Genomic DNA, 14,195 nt, shown 5'->3' on the forward strand with positions numbered 1-14,195 from the left:
TTTTTTTTTGTTGTTTGAAAAATATAGTTGTGGATTCGTTAAATCTGGCTTGAAACAAATTATTTATAATAATCTTTCTTTGTTTTACATTTATATTTGTTATCATTTCCTCATTTCTAAATATGGTTTAGTTTTTTCTAAATATGGTCACCCAAATTATAAAGGCGACCAAATGGGATCAGCTGTTTTCGCTACCGCTCTAATTCTGTTTAAGTAGGCGAAATAGCTGGGCGAACGGTGAACGACAGCATCGCCCAATTCGGCGAAGTTTGCCGTTCGCCGGTATTGTATTTCAAGCATTATATGTCGTTGGAAAAATAGAAAGATATAATCTGGCCACAATCACAGTCGTCGCGTCGCCAAAATAATTATCTACATACGTGGAAAAATAATTTGACAGCTGTGGTAGCTCGTCGTTTTCGCTGTGTTCGGGCTATAACACTACATCATCCCCTCTCCTGGAAAAATACTCCCATTCCGAGATAATCAGAATTAAATATTTACTATGAAGTTAAAACTAATGACCATATACATACCTACTAAGTACGTTTATACGTAAGCTTTTTGAAAAAAAAATAATAATTTCCAAATAAATAGCTCACTGTTTATTAAACAGTGAAAAACTCTAATTTAATACTGCCTGATTATAAAAAGGCAATTTTATGATCATCGAAAAAGAAAATAAACTTTCTTCTATATAAAATAGCCATTAAAAAATTTGTACACTATTATACTAAAATTGAATAATCTATGAAGCAGCATGTATAAAATTTGAAACTTTGGTAAAAAAATAACACAAAAAAAATTCACTTGCAAAAAATTGTTAATGTTTAAAAAGAACAGGTGTTCGCAGATATATGTATGTATGTATTATGGACGCAGGCAGGTGTACATATGTTTATAACACAAATGAGTTTTAAATTTTTTGGTCAACGTTTTTACTTTGACACTACGGAAAATCCAAAACACTCCACTTTTTAGCTCATTTCACTCCGTAAAAAAAAAACAAAAAAACATTTTTATACAGTACTGTGCTTTTTGAAATAGTTTTCCAATAAAATAAAGGAACTCCTGGTATTATGTGTACCGTTGTACACCCCAAGACAAAATGATATGTCTAACGAAAGCCCTGCAAATCCGAATTTCCCAACAACAATATTCTAATTCGAAGTGTCTACAACATACGGTCGATTTTTGAATTCCTTTTTTGCTGACGGCGTAACGCATTTTCTTCCATAAAAAGTTACCAAAATCAAAAACTTGTTTTGCATGGAAGAAAATAACAACACCGTCGGCAAAAACAAAATTCTCAACCTGTTGAAACTTGCCCCTTATTTCCAATAAGCTACAAAACTGCATACTTGTTTTTTTTTTTTCAAAAATTATGAATACAAAGTTTGTTATTGTGAATTGTTTTTAATTTCTCTACAAAGTTAGAAATGTAGATTTATATAGTGTTAAATATTATATTATTGACTAGACTTTAATAAACAATTAATAAACATTAAACAAACGAAATGAACATAGTCAAAACTTGTCAAGATGTCGTGACCCTATTTTTAATATAACAGTATAAAAACACACTTGAGGGATTCACAACGGTGTCGTAAGTGTCGTATTGTTGTATGTCGTAAACTTTAAAAGCTCAAATAAACGTTTATTGAACTTTAAACCACAACCAGCTGTTTTTTAATACTGCGAATATTGATAATATAACTTTGATGGTACTTTTCCAACCCCTTAATATGTTTTTAAAGAGTTTCAAGTTTACGACAACATACAACAATACGACACTTACGACAACTGTGTATTAAAAAAGCTAGGCTGCAAAAAAAGTATAAATGATTTATTTTTATTTTTTTTTTAACCATAGTATCTATTTTTGAAGTCCAAAAAATAGTATTCGGGAAGGTTCTGCAATTCACTTCCGAGTGAATTTCCACCCCTGCCAATTCCAATTCAAAGTGAACTTGACTCTAATTCATTCGGAAGTGAATTGCAGAACCTGCCGGATTATACTGCAAAAAAAATAGATACGAGCGTTACATATGGCTATAGCGCAATAATTTTTCTTTTTTTTTTGAAGAAAAAAGTAATACATAAGCAAGTTTTAAAGGCGAACAAATTAAAATTTAAATTTCTTAATTTTTTTCGCAATTCTGATGACAATGAATTCTTGGAAGTCACATTTTCACTAACTTTGTATGTTTTTTAATTTATAAATTAGTTTTTTGTTAAAACGATTTTCTGAATTTTTTATTTATTACTAAGGTTTTCGCAGGCGAGTAAATTTGACCTGGGGTCCCGCACCAAAAAAACCCGTTGCGCTCATAAAATAACATTCAAGAGAAATGACGAAAAGACTTTAAATTTTTATTCAATTTGTCATTTAATTTCATAAAATATTTTAGGAAGAGAAGCAGCAGCAGTTGACCCTTGAACCGTACTCGTCGCTAAAACTCTTTATTTAAAGGTAAAGTCTTTATTTTAGATATTTACTATCAAACGCTTTGAGTGGGGTCTATGGTTATCAAATGAATAAACCATTTTAGTAAGTACTCATGGGCAATTAAAATGCCAATGATATGATGTATGTATGTTGTTTGTATGTAAGTACGTATGTACGAGTATGTAGCTATTAATTTTTATTGACTATTTTTTTAAATTTCTTAAAATTACGACTACTTTGGTTGTACAGTAATCACTCGAATTACATAACCAGGCCTAAAATCCATAACAATTTCCAGGTGTAAAAGAACAGTGTAAAATTGTTTCGTTAGTGTTCATTGTAATATAAAATTTTGTAGCTGAATAGAGCGCTGAAAGCCTGAAAAGCGCTGAATGCCTGAAAAGCTTTTGTGGAGTTCTGCTCTTAATACCACAATTTCTGGATATATACTACGTATATTTATAACAAAATTATTTTTGATTATTATAAATGTTTTTAAGTTTGTGGCCGCTGTGTAGCGTAGTGGTTAGCAGTGCGCGCTACCATTCCGTAGAGCCTCGTTTAAAGCCCGGTTCAACCCAACATCAAAAAAAGTATTTTTTTTTTCCTAATAGCGGCAGGCAATGGCAAACCTCCGAGTGTATTTCTGCCATGAAAAAAAACAGCTTCTCATGCAAATACAGTCGTTTCGTTTATTTTCGTTAGTGTTCATGATTTTCTAAGTCACGAAAGTCGTAAGGTGCCTGTATGTGAGTACGTGCAGACTTGCAGCTTGGTAATAAATCAATTTGATATGAATGGGTGATATGAAAAATCTTCTAGAATTTTAATATTCACAAGCATGCCATAATAAAAACAAAAGTACATTCATATGTATGTACATACAGAGTTGGGCAAAATTTATTCGAATGACGAATAACAAATGAATAAATTGTTTTTCTTGTTATTCGTAAACAATAAATAATTTTGGTTATTCAAAAAAAAATTATTCGAATGACGGATAAATTATGTTATTCGTTATTCGAATAATTATTATCTTCATTAATTATTCGAATAACGAATAAAATAATAATAAAACAAGTAATTTATGTATATAGATATGTACATATATTTATGTATAAAATGATAACCGTTTTCGTTGTTGTGATTTAACTCAAACCCCTAGATAGATTTAAATCAAATTTTCGGAGGTTATTCCATGCGCATTAAGTCCTATTAAAGGCTACTAGAAAACTCCTTTGTGGCGATGGAGCCAAGTTATTTATAAAAGCCGTATTTATGAACTGATTTCGTTCAAATTCAAAATGTGTTCTTCCTGCATGATGAAAAATACTTATGCGAAAAATGGACCCGCTAGGTGGCGCTACAGTTGAGTTATTTAGAAAATCCCTACTTATTGTACAATCAGGTTGCAATTCATAATGGTGCTGCAGTCGAAATCTCTAGAAACCCCATATGTCTGGACTCCTTTGTTTTTTATGTTTATATTATACGAATTTACGATGTCCCACGTCGTCATATACCCTAAATGCGACCTTGCATCTACCTCCGCTTGATGAAATTGCTCGGGCGGCCATTGCTGCAGCAGTAAGACTCAAGGAAACCAGCTCTTGGATATTTTAAAAGTGGCGAATCAGCAAGGAAAGTTTCGACCACATCCTTCCAATTCCTATATCAATGGCCAAATTTTACATCGAGGACGCACATCTGTGCTCTTCAGCATCCTTATAAGAACTTTTTTTGGCCTACATGACATAAGACTAGAGGTTGAAGCATCGGACCAATGTTGTAGTTGCAAGATCATAGAAGAAGATTACGCACGCTTAGAAAAGATCTCACAAGTGGAGGTAAAGCTCATGACATTGAAAGGAATTTTTTCTTGCATATAGCATCAGAGCGCTATTTTTTTGGCAGAAATATGTGTGAGAATTTTTACTTTACCCATATTCGGTTTTCAACGCTATTCTTGCATTGGCCAACGCAAAAAATCTTATCAGGGGCCGCGAAACCATAGGGATTGGGCTAGTATTCTTGATAAAATAGTAAACAAAGTTCAGCTAACTTACAATCCTTGACAATAGAAATAAAAGTAAAAGGTGGCTCAATGTGTTAAAAATGAGTTTTTATTCATTATTTAAAATAACGAATAAAATAACGAATAAATTATTCGCAAACAATTTATTTACGAATAATTTATTCGGGAATAAGTTATCTGCGAATAATGATATTACGGATAAAATTTTATTCGAATAATTACACTATGTAACAAGGTTTTTGTCCCTGGGTTGTAATTGTTATTTCCTAGTCAGTTAGGTCCCAAAAGTATAGAAAACAGCTATTGTCGCAAGATAACTTTGCTTTTGTGACCATGGCAGCGCTTATCTGCGTTTATTTTTATGCTTGTTTGTTGAAAACTGATACACGAGCGCATACAACTTGTTTTCTCTACATTTGTGTGTGTTAAAACTAGTGTTGGGCAGTATCGATTCCAAAAGTACTCAGTACTCGATGCTGAAAAGTATCGACAGTACCCGATGCTTAAAAGTATCGATACCAAAGTAGTAAATACACAAAAGTACTCGATACTGCCCAACACTAGTTAAAACAACAAAGTCGTCGCAATAAATTTTGCAACATTTTTGTGATTTATTGAGAGTTGTTTCTTATTTTATTACAGATAAATTCGTTCAAACATGGCTTCACGAGGCTGCAAGTATCCTGCAGATGCATTTTGTTATGTCTGCGGATATTTTATCAAAACAAGAGCGAATAAGTACTCTTTGGAAACAGGTTTTAAAATGTGCGAAGCTTACAATGCTTATTTCGGCATGCCTGTGGGTGATCAAGACAAATCCTGGGCACCTCATTTCGCGTGTGAAAACTGCAAAAGGACTTTGGAAGGTAAGACATTTTAAAACTATATTGCTTTGTTATGGGTAAAATAAATGTTTCTATTAACTTTTTTATTAGACAGTACTTTTCTTTTCTAATTTTTTTTTTCAGGATGGTACAGAGGGGAAAAGAGAGCTATGAAGTTTGCTGTGCCAAGAGTTTGGAGAGAACCCACTGACCATTCAAGCAACTGCTTTTTCTGCATGGTGGACCCTTCTAAACGTCGGACTGGCAAAAAAGCAAGTCAAATTTTGTATCCTGACATTCCTTCATCCATGGCTCCAGTTCCACACAGCTCTGACCGCCCCGTTCCTACTCCTCCAGAGAAAGAGCAGGTGTCTTCCTGTGAGAGCCCTGATTCCATGAGTGTGGAAGACAATGAAGGTGAAGGATTTAATTTACTAGCTGATAAAAAAAACCCATACTATCCCAACCAAAAGGACATGAATGATTTGATCAGAGATCTTGGTCTAACCAAGTCCGATGCTGAACTTTTGACGTCCAGACTGATACAGTGGAATTTGCTGGATCCTAGTGTTACAAGTCACATGTCAAAATACAAATGTACAAATATAAATATAAATAAATATAAATGTACAAAATAGCGCTAATTTTTCAGAAAGGAATTAGACGGCAGAAAAAATATTTAATTTTGCGCAAATTCATACATCAAAATTTAGAAAGGAATCCAGACGGCAGAAAAAGTATTTCTGAATTTTGACTTATGAGTTTTATCTTACGAGTTTTAACTTATGAATTTTGACCTGTGAATTTTGGCTTTCTAAGAAAAGGTTTCTGCCTAATGTTTTCTGAATAAATGTGTTTCTGAATTTTTGTTTTCTGAATTCGGAGGGAGAAACCGGCCAAAGTTAGTTTTCATGGCTCCAAAAGATTAAGTAAATACATTTACGACTAGTCAAAGGTGAATTAAAGTAAAATTTTAAGCAACGAAAAGTAATGCAAAATCAGCTTTTCAACGTCTGTGGTGTATTCTCGCATCTTTTTCTGAAATTTTCCAACAAAAAACACACTGATTCGTACTACAGGAGTTAAATTTTTGCAGATATCACTCATATGTACAGTGTATAACAGACAGCCTTCTGAAGGGGCTTTACATAGATATTTAAATTAAGAAGATAAAAGTATGTAAGTACTAATAGAGTAAAATAAGGAAATTACAAATAACGACATGTTCTTGTTTAAATTTAATTGTTTCCTTTTTCCGCTGCGCCTTTTCAAGTGAATAAGCTAATTTTTCTTTTTTTTAAGGCACATAAAAAAGACTACTTACTCAAGATATTTTGTCCTTTTTCACAACATAAAATTCGATGTCTCATTGTTGCAAATGTCTGACTTGAGATTGTTTGTTAGAAATATATTTCACTAAAAATTTATAAATAATGAAAATTAAAAAAAAAAATTAAAAACAGCTCAAAATGCGCTTGACTACATAATCAAAAGTGGCGAAAATGGCGAACAAATTATTAAGGGTATTCATCAAACCTGGTAATCAACAAATGCATTTTTGTTAAACTACAACATTTTTAATTTTAACGAGAAAGTTCGCCAAACAATTTAAAATCGTAGTTTGGCATTAGTAGTAGATATGTTCATGTACGTTCTATTTGAGCCCATTTCACAGTGGAGCGTTAACTGAAATTTAGAAGCTCACTTACCATTTACAGTTCCGGAATACAAAATGAGCTACCGCGATTGTGAAAAGTACCTACTATATAACGTTGGTGATACGGCAAAACACGCTATGTCACTTATTACCAGGGACGTGAACCGGAAAACCGCTTTTTTCTATTAATTAACTGAACCATTAACCGAACCGAAATTTTCCACAAATGTTTGATCCGTACCGAAAACCAAACCACTCTCCATAAAGGTTTAAAGGTTCGTTTCAACCAAGTTTTAATAGATAAATGTACCCACTTTTTTCTTTTTGTTAAACATGTTAATACCTACCATGTTTGTTTACCATGTGACAATATCAAATGTAAAGGCAACCCATCTCATTTGACAGACACTTGACCCTTAACCTTGCGCGTTTTTGCACTTGACTCTTGACACTTAAACTTGCGCGTTATTTTTTATACCCGAGCGCACTTGTGCACAAGGGTATTATAACTTTGGTCACATAACGGCTGTTTGTAACAGGTAAAACGAATCGAGATAGATATATTCAATGAATGATAAGAAAAAACAATTAAGCGGTGACTGTCTGTCCGTCCGGCGGTCCATCTGTGCACATGATAACTCTAGTAAAAATTGAGATATCTTAACGAAACGGACGGATGGTATTAAAAATGGGCAAAATCGGACAATAACCACGCCTATCACCCATATAACGGTAATTTGGAGAAATACGAAATCTTCGATAAATCAGTAAATATTAAAGTTAATTTATTCAAAATTGATGCTTGCGACAATTCTTTACCAAAAAATACGTGTACGACAAAATTTTGGAAAACGGGCGTGGCACCGCCCACTTGTGATCACATATATGTATCTCGGTAACCGGTCAACCAATTTATATCAAACTCGGTATGGCTATTGTGCTTGCCAAATAAAAGCAAAACGATGAAAATTATTGAAATCCGACTGAAATTTAGGCCGCTTTTCATATAACGGTAAATCTCAGATATGCTTGAAACTTCAATATTTCGAAATTTAAGGACGCTAAATTACTCAAAATTGACACACCCCGGCTTACCATGTTGCGGTGGCTTTCGGAAAGGTGAAAATCTTATATTTAAAACTTGCGCCGGGGATTTAATGTTCGGCTCCGCCCGAACTTAGACTTTATTACTTGTTTGTTTTTCGAACCGTTGAACCGAAATCGTTAATCTTCATCAGCCTAAGGTAAACAATTTTGTCATTCGTTTATTAGGGTGTAACGATTTGTAGATGCCTTCCGGTGCAAGTAAGAGAGCATCTAAGTGTCAAGGGTACTAATAGACATAGACCGTTTTGCAGTATCACCGACGGATAACGGATCTAAAATATTATCAAATGGCAAGTCAACTTATATATGTGTATTATAAATATGTATGGGTATGTATTTATATACATTTGTAAAATAAAAAATTATGTGCGATGCCGAGTCGATAACAATTGTTTTTCATAGATTAGTTTTATAAATGGAGTCTAATTGCGAAAATTATATGTAGTATATATTCCCAATAGTCTTCTGTGATCTAAACAGTAGTGTTTGGCCTTTTGAGTGTAAATGTACAGAAATTGAGCTGCAGAAACAAAATTAGTGTAACAAAAACATATTCATGAATACCTCTAAAGAAGAGGTAGGCAAAATATCATTAATTGTTGGTACAGTCTTGAGCGAATTCGCCGTTATTGTTTCTCAAAGCTTACAAATATTCACATACAAGTATTTTTCTAATGCTCGCATATTTTTTATTCTTGCTTTGCACGATTTAAAAACATCTAATATCAACATGAATAAACCGGTTTGTAAAAAAGATAACAAAAAAATGTTTAGAAAGTGCATTCATATAGCGCCTTTAAAAACCAGAATTTAAACATTTGTTTAAAAGGTCAACAAAATATAATTTTCCACCATATGAAAATTTTTTTGAATAGACAAACGGTGGCAAGAATGTAAAAAGGGAAGAGGCATTTTAGCAAGTTTTGGTAATTTTTTTTGTTTGAAAAATTCTTATTAGTTTTTTGTGTTTAAATACCAAAAAAACCTTCCCTACGATCTTTTGACAGCCTTCAACGCCAAAGATCGTGGTCTGCGTTAAAATCGCAGTTTTTGTTGTTGCTGTTGTAACAGCACACAAATTCCCAAAATGGTTTTTGGGAAGTTTTGCTGGAGTGACAATCCTTGGAAAGATATGTATAAATCTGCATCATTCCGGTTACGTAGTCCCGACTGTCGTGGGAACCTGCTGATATACGGTTATCAACTCTGAGGAAAATATCAGGTGGATATCTTGTCGCGCATCAAGCCAGAGGCGTATATCTATAAATATGTATGTACGTTAAATATTTCAAGCTCGGCTTCGCCGTCCTGTACACCTGTGCCCTGACACCAGGGCCACAGGGGCTTCGTAGAGACTATTCTGCACAGTTTGGCTTGGTAGAAGAGTGGATCAATCTTTCTGCCGAGAGTTGCTTCAGGAAGGAAAAATTATTATAAGAGTTCGTAGTACGAAACAGGGTTAGATCGTCCTTGGCGGGGTTGAACAAGTCATTTCGGACCGTCGAAAAAAAAATTTAAAAACCAACGCGAATTTTTAGTAGCTTCAAACATGCAATTTTTTTTATACTAAAATTGTATGAGTTATAAAAACGGTATAAAAAGATCTAAAAATTCAAATTATAAAGATCGAATTTTTGATGAACACTTTTTTTTTTAATTTTTAAATTTGGTATAAAATTTGAAATTTCGATTTAGAGGATTTTAGTTAAAGCATGAATAATATTTTTAACCGACTTCAAAAAAGGAGAAGATTATCAATTCGTCGAAATATTTTTTTTTATGTATGTTACCGCATAACTTTGGACCACGTAAACCGATTTCTATACTCCTTTTTGTAAAGGAAGTGTGTTACCTTACATCTAGTTTAAATCCGATCATTGGATCATGAAGAAATTAACGATAATCTTAAATTTGTATATGAGAACTGAGTCGGTTTTGTTTTTTGTTTAAAAATTACTTGTTATAAAAACATTTTGAATATTAAAAAAAAAAACATATATAGATATAAACGTTTGTCTTAGTGACGGTAAAAATCCGAATCATTCCGGCGATATCGATATAACTATAGTGAACCAGGGTACAAAAGGATTAAACTTTTCTGATATAACTTTACTCATAATTTTTTGCTTTGATTTTTCAAAGTGCTGTTACAGGACACACATTAGTTTTAAATGCACATCCAAAAAAAGGTTACAAATTAATATTTGGCAACTATAGCATACATGTATTACCTGTATGCAAATTCAATGTATACGTACATATATATCATTTGCATTATTGGCTTTTTAAAATATAGAAGCCTGGTCCACCAAACGGTATCCTTGGCCGGAATAACTTTTTGGCGGGTAAACAACGAATAAACAAAGTTGCAGCAGCGAAAGTAAACAGCCGAGAAAGTTTGGAATCTGTGGAGCAAAACAAAAAAAAATAGTAAATTATATCAAACACTTTCAAGGAGCTGCTTTTTAGATCTTACCTGTATGAATGTATCTGATATAATGACACCATAGATGACCCATTGCACTGACACCAGAAAAGTCATAGCAATCAGTGGAAAAGGTAAACTTTCCGAATTCTTCATGCGTATCACATGAACCAACATTGTAAGTGGTGCTGCGAAGAAGCATACCGTGATTATGCAGCAAATGAGACCTACAAATAAGTAGAATTTTTTTATGTAATGTTTGTACACATTAAATCGATAAAGAGACTTATTATCTAGACGCACCCATTACACGTATTTTTTCCGCATCTGCTTCAATGGAATCCGTATAGTACCACACGCCAAATAGAATGCATAAAACAAATCCAAATTGTCGCATGTATGACTTTTTATTTACGGAGAATACATAGTACACCATCGTATAGCACAGGAAGAGAAAGATGCCAATAACATTGACCAAAGCCACGCTACGCTCACCGGTGAGTAAACCATACCGAAGCCAAAACGATGTTCTGAAAAATTGTTAAAGGGATTTTTACTAGCATTGCAGTCAAGTATAAAGAGTTCGCCCACTACTTACGAGAGAAATCCACAAATAAAGGGTAGTCCTGATGATTCGCCTGTGCTCTTCTTTTGTATGTACTTCCGGCATATAATACTGGTGGATAAAAGTTATAAATGAAGCATTATAACAGATTATTTTGTTTACTTACACGCCAGACAAGAACTGCAAAACTGTACTGACCACCGCAGTTGCCTCCAATAACACGTCGTACGTGGGAATTGGCATTTTAAGCGGTATGGAAAATTGCTCTTATCTACCTAAGTGGTTATATCCGCGTAAAGTTCAATTTATGTATATTATTTCACTAAAGTATCTTTATATAATCAGTCTCAATTTATTGATTTGGGAAATAAGTTTTAATTGAAATACTTTCGCGGTAACAAATAATTGTATTAAGTTTTATCTGCCATGCCAAACATATAAGTAGCTACGTCAACTGTTTTCATTTTGCTTTGTTTGTTAATTCTGTCATAAATTTTTGTTTATCGCGCATTTTTTGTTGTGCTCAAATACGAGTTTGTGATCAAAACAAAATATAAGGAAACAGCTGAGGACCGGTATCGCATATCCGCTCTGGTGGCAGCATTGCTTCGTAGCGGTATTCACCATTATTGGAGTGTGCATTTGTAGCTTAACAAAGGAAAGTTTTCTTTAAATTCGGTAAAAAATTTGAAGAAAATAAAAATGTGGGCGTGTAGAGAAGATTTTTCCGATTCTAAAAGTGAAACCCCCAGAGCGCGGAGGTTTCTATTTAAAAACTTATTAACTTTTAAATTTGGCAGATAATGAGAGTAGTAAAAAAGAGGGTTTTTATAAAAAAATTTCACTTTATATTGAAATACTGTTTTACTTAAAAAAGAGTCGCAGGCGAAGTATTGATTTTAATACAAATTTTCTTTATTTATCGAATTATCGATTTTTATAAAAAAGCGCCCCAGGCTAAAATTTTTAATTCAAATTTTTCATTATTTATCGAAGTATTGATTTAAAAAAAAAATAATAATTTATATAAAATTACGCGATTTTTTATTAAAAATTTTATTTATTTATCGAAGTATTGATTTTTTTTAAGCGCCGCCATTTTGATTTGTTTTCTTTGTTGAAGAAAAGTAGTGAAGTTATTAAACGCGTTGTATATTGTTAAAAAATAGAATAAAATACATTTAATGTATACAAAATATACGTGAATATTTCAAAGATCGTATATTTATCAAAATATAAGTGTTAAGTGCTCTTTTTATATGAAAATTTGTTAGTGAAACTGCAAAGAATTAAACAACAAATTAGTTAAATACTATTACTAATAAAGTGAAAAGAGTGATGAATAATGTAAACATATACGATTCCTAACATCCCCGCCAAGTTTCATGGTAACATTCGTGATAGTTTTGTGAAAACACCCAAAAACCCATTTAAGCTAACCATACAAAACTCTTCGAATAGTGATTTTTAAATTGGAAACTAAATAAAAAATTAATCAGACATCTCGTGAAGTAAAGACAGTGAAGTCCATTTTCTATAAAATTAAAAATTAAAAATCCCAGTGGCACTTAATTGAATAATCTCAAATTACACAATTGTTCAATTGATATTTTTTACTTATTGCTCAATTGAAAACAGCTACATAAATGCGCATAGATTAATTAGTTAAAACTTGCATGTTTATAATTTTTTTCCTCTGGTAATTAAGATATACTTACAAACTTGTATCTCTTCTTAATTTCTAGGTTCTTTGGTATTATCATAAATTATGATATATCGATGTTCATTGGCCTCAAGTACCCCGTTTAAATACTTACCAACAAGATCTCAATTCTTATCACCGCGTGCAATCCTAATGTCAGTAAATTAAAGCCTACCAAAAACCATTAAACGTTTTTGATTATTCCAGTAGAACTTAAAAAAAAAAAAAATATTGGCGCATTTAGGTGTAACTGAACACTTTTAGTTTTTTTTTCTAAATTGCTTTGCAAAAATACTTTAGACCCAAGGGTTTACGGCAAACTTTTTTTGTTTGCTTGTAAAGTGGTAGGGTATAATGTACATACAAATATCGTTCTCGGAGAAGTTATCAATTTTGCATATGGTGGCAGCACCACAGTGATACGGTTTGTCAATTCACTTTTTATACGCTTCCGTTTTACAGTTTTTGCAGTAAATGTGCCACAAGTTGCCTACAACTAGGCGTACAAACAAATTTATCATAAAGGTAGTTTTGCATTAAACAAAATACTTAAACACAACATTTTTCCCGATAGATACACTGGAAAATAAATAAATATTTTTATTATAAAATCGGCCAGCATTAATTTGTTCTAACTGAAATAACGTTACATTTAAATGCGGCTGTTCGTGCTTAATGAAATTTGTGAGTTGCTGAAATAAACTCAAATAGTCTGTTGCATAGTTGCAAAATAACAATGGAGTGATTTATTTCGACGCTCTTAAAGTTGTATTAGGGCACAAGATACATACATACATATAGATCGTACACGTTTGTATATGTATATATGTATGTAAATATATATATACATCAGGTTCGTGCAGTTATCAGGTGGTCAGGCGCGGACCCATGGGGGTTAGGTAAACAAAGGGGAAAGTTCGCCCCCTTAAAGATTTTGTATTAGGTGAAAAAATAAATTCGTGGAATAATAATAAGTGGACAAATAAAGACGCAGTATTTCAAAGGTTTCAATCTCAGACTGTTGTTACCTAATATTCTGAAAGCACATTTCTCGCTAAGGTATCAAATTATTCGTAATTGTTTGTAGAATACAATACATACTTAAACGGTTTTTAAAACGAAATGCTTCAAAAACTATATGCGATAAACCGTAAATTTAGAAAATTATGAAAAGTAGAGTTTTTAAGCACAATTTAGTTACCTACTACATATGAAGTGTAAACATAAGTTCTAATTGAACATAAAATTTCAAGCCAGTATATGGTGTGCTTCAAAAGTTATGACTTAATTTATATTTCCCCTCTTAAAAATTACATCAAAAATTCACTTTTTTTTAATATTTTTTTTTCAATTAAAACATCCATAACTCAAAAGTTATGCAACAAATTTATGTAAACATTTTTTGAGGCTTCAAGTATACGTCTATGAATT

General features: G+C 32.5%; 2 protein-coding genes across 2 annotated transcripts; one reads left to right on the forward strand and one right to left on the reverse strand.

The window, feature by feature from the left end:
• The first annotated feature begins 5,047 nt into the window (after positions 1 to 5,047).
• Positions 5,048 to 5,846, forward strand: LOC108363886 (uncharacterized). The gene is made up of 3 exons (XM_017617412.1): positions 5,048 to 5,350; positions 5,453 to 5,725; positions 5,782 to 5,846. The coding sequence occupies exons 1-3, from the start codon at positions 5,143 to 5,145 to the stop codon at positions 5,790 to 5,792; spliced, it is 492 nt and encodes a 163-aa protein (XP_017472901.1). The 5' UTR covers positions 5,048 to 5,142; the 3' UTR covers positions 5,793 to 5,846.
• Positions 5,847 to 10,160: 4,314 nt separating this feature from the next.
• Positions 10,161 to 11,575, reverse strand: slv (sugar transporter SWEET1). The gene is made up of 5 exons (XM_017617401.1): positions 11,229 to 11,575; positions 11,096 to 11,173; positions 10,801 to 11,027; positions 10,549 to 10,724; positions 10,161 to 10,477 (listed from the first exon to the last, which is right to left on the reverse strand). Exons 1-5 carry the CDS (start codon positions 11,303 to 11,305, stop codon positions 10,358 to 10,360), a joined length of 678 nt encoding a protein of 225 aa, XP_017472890.1. The 5' UTR covers positions 11,306 to 11,575; the 3' UTR covers positions 10,161 to 10,357.
• Between the last annotated feature and the right edge of the window lie 2,620 nt (positions 11,576 to 14,195).

This window comes from Rhagoletis zephyria, unplaced genomic scaffold (assembly GCF_001687245.7).
Source record: "Rhagoletis zephyria isolate East Lansing unplaced genomic scaffold, Rhagoletis_zephyria_1.1 Rzeph_scaffold_00029, whole genome shotgun sequence".
NCBI lineage: Eukaryota > Metazoa > Arthropoda > Insecta > Diptera > Tephritidae > Rhagoletis > Rhagoletis zephyria.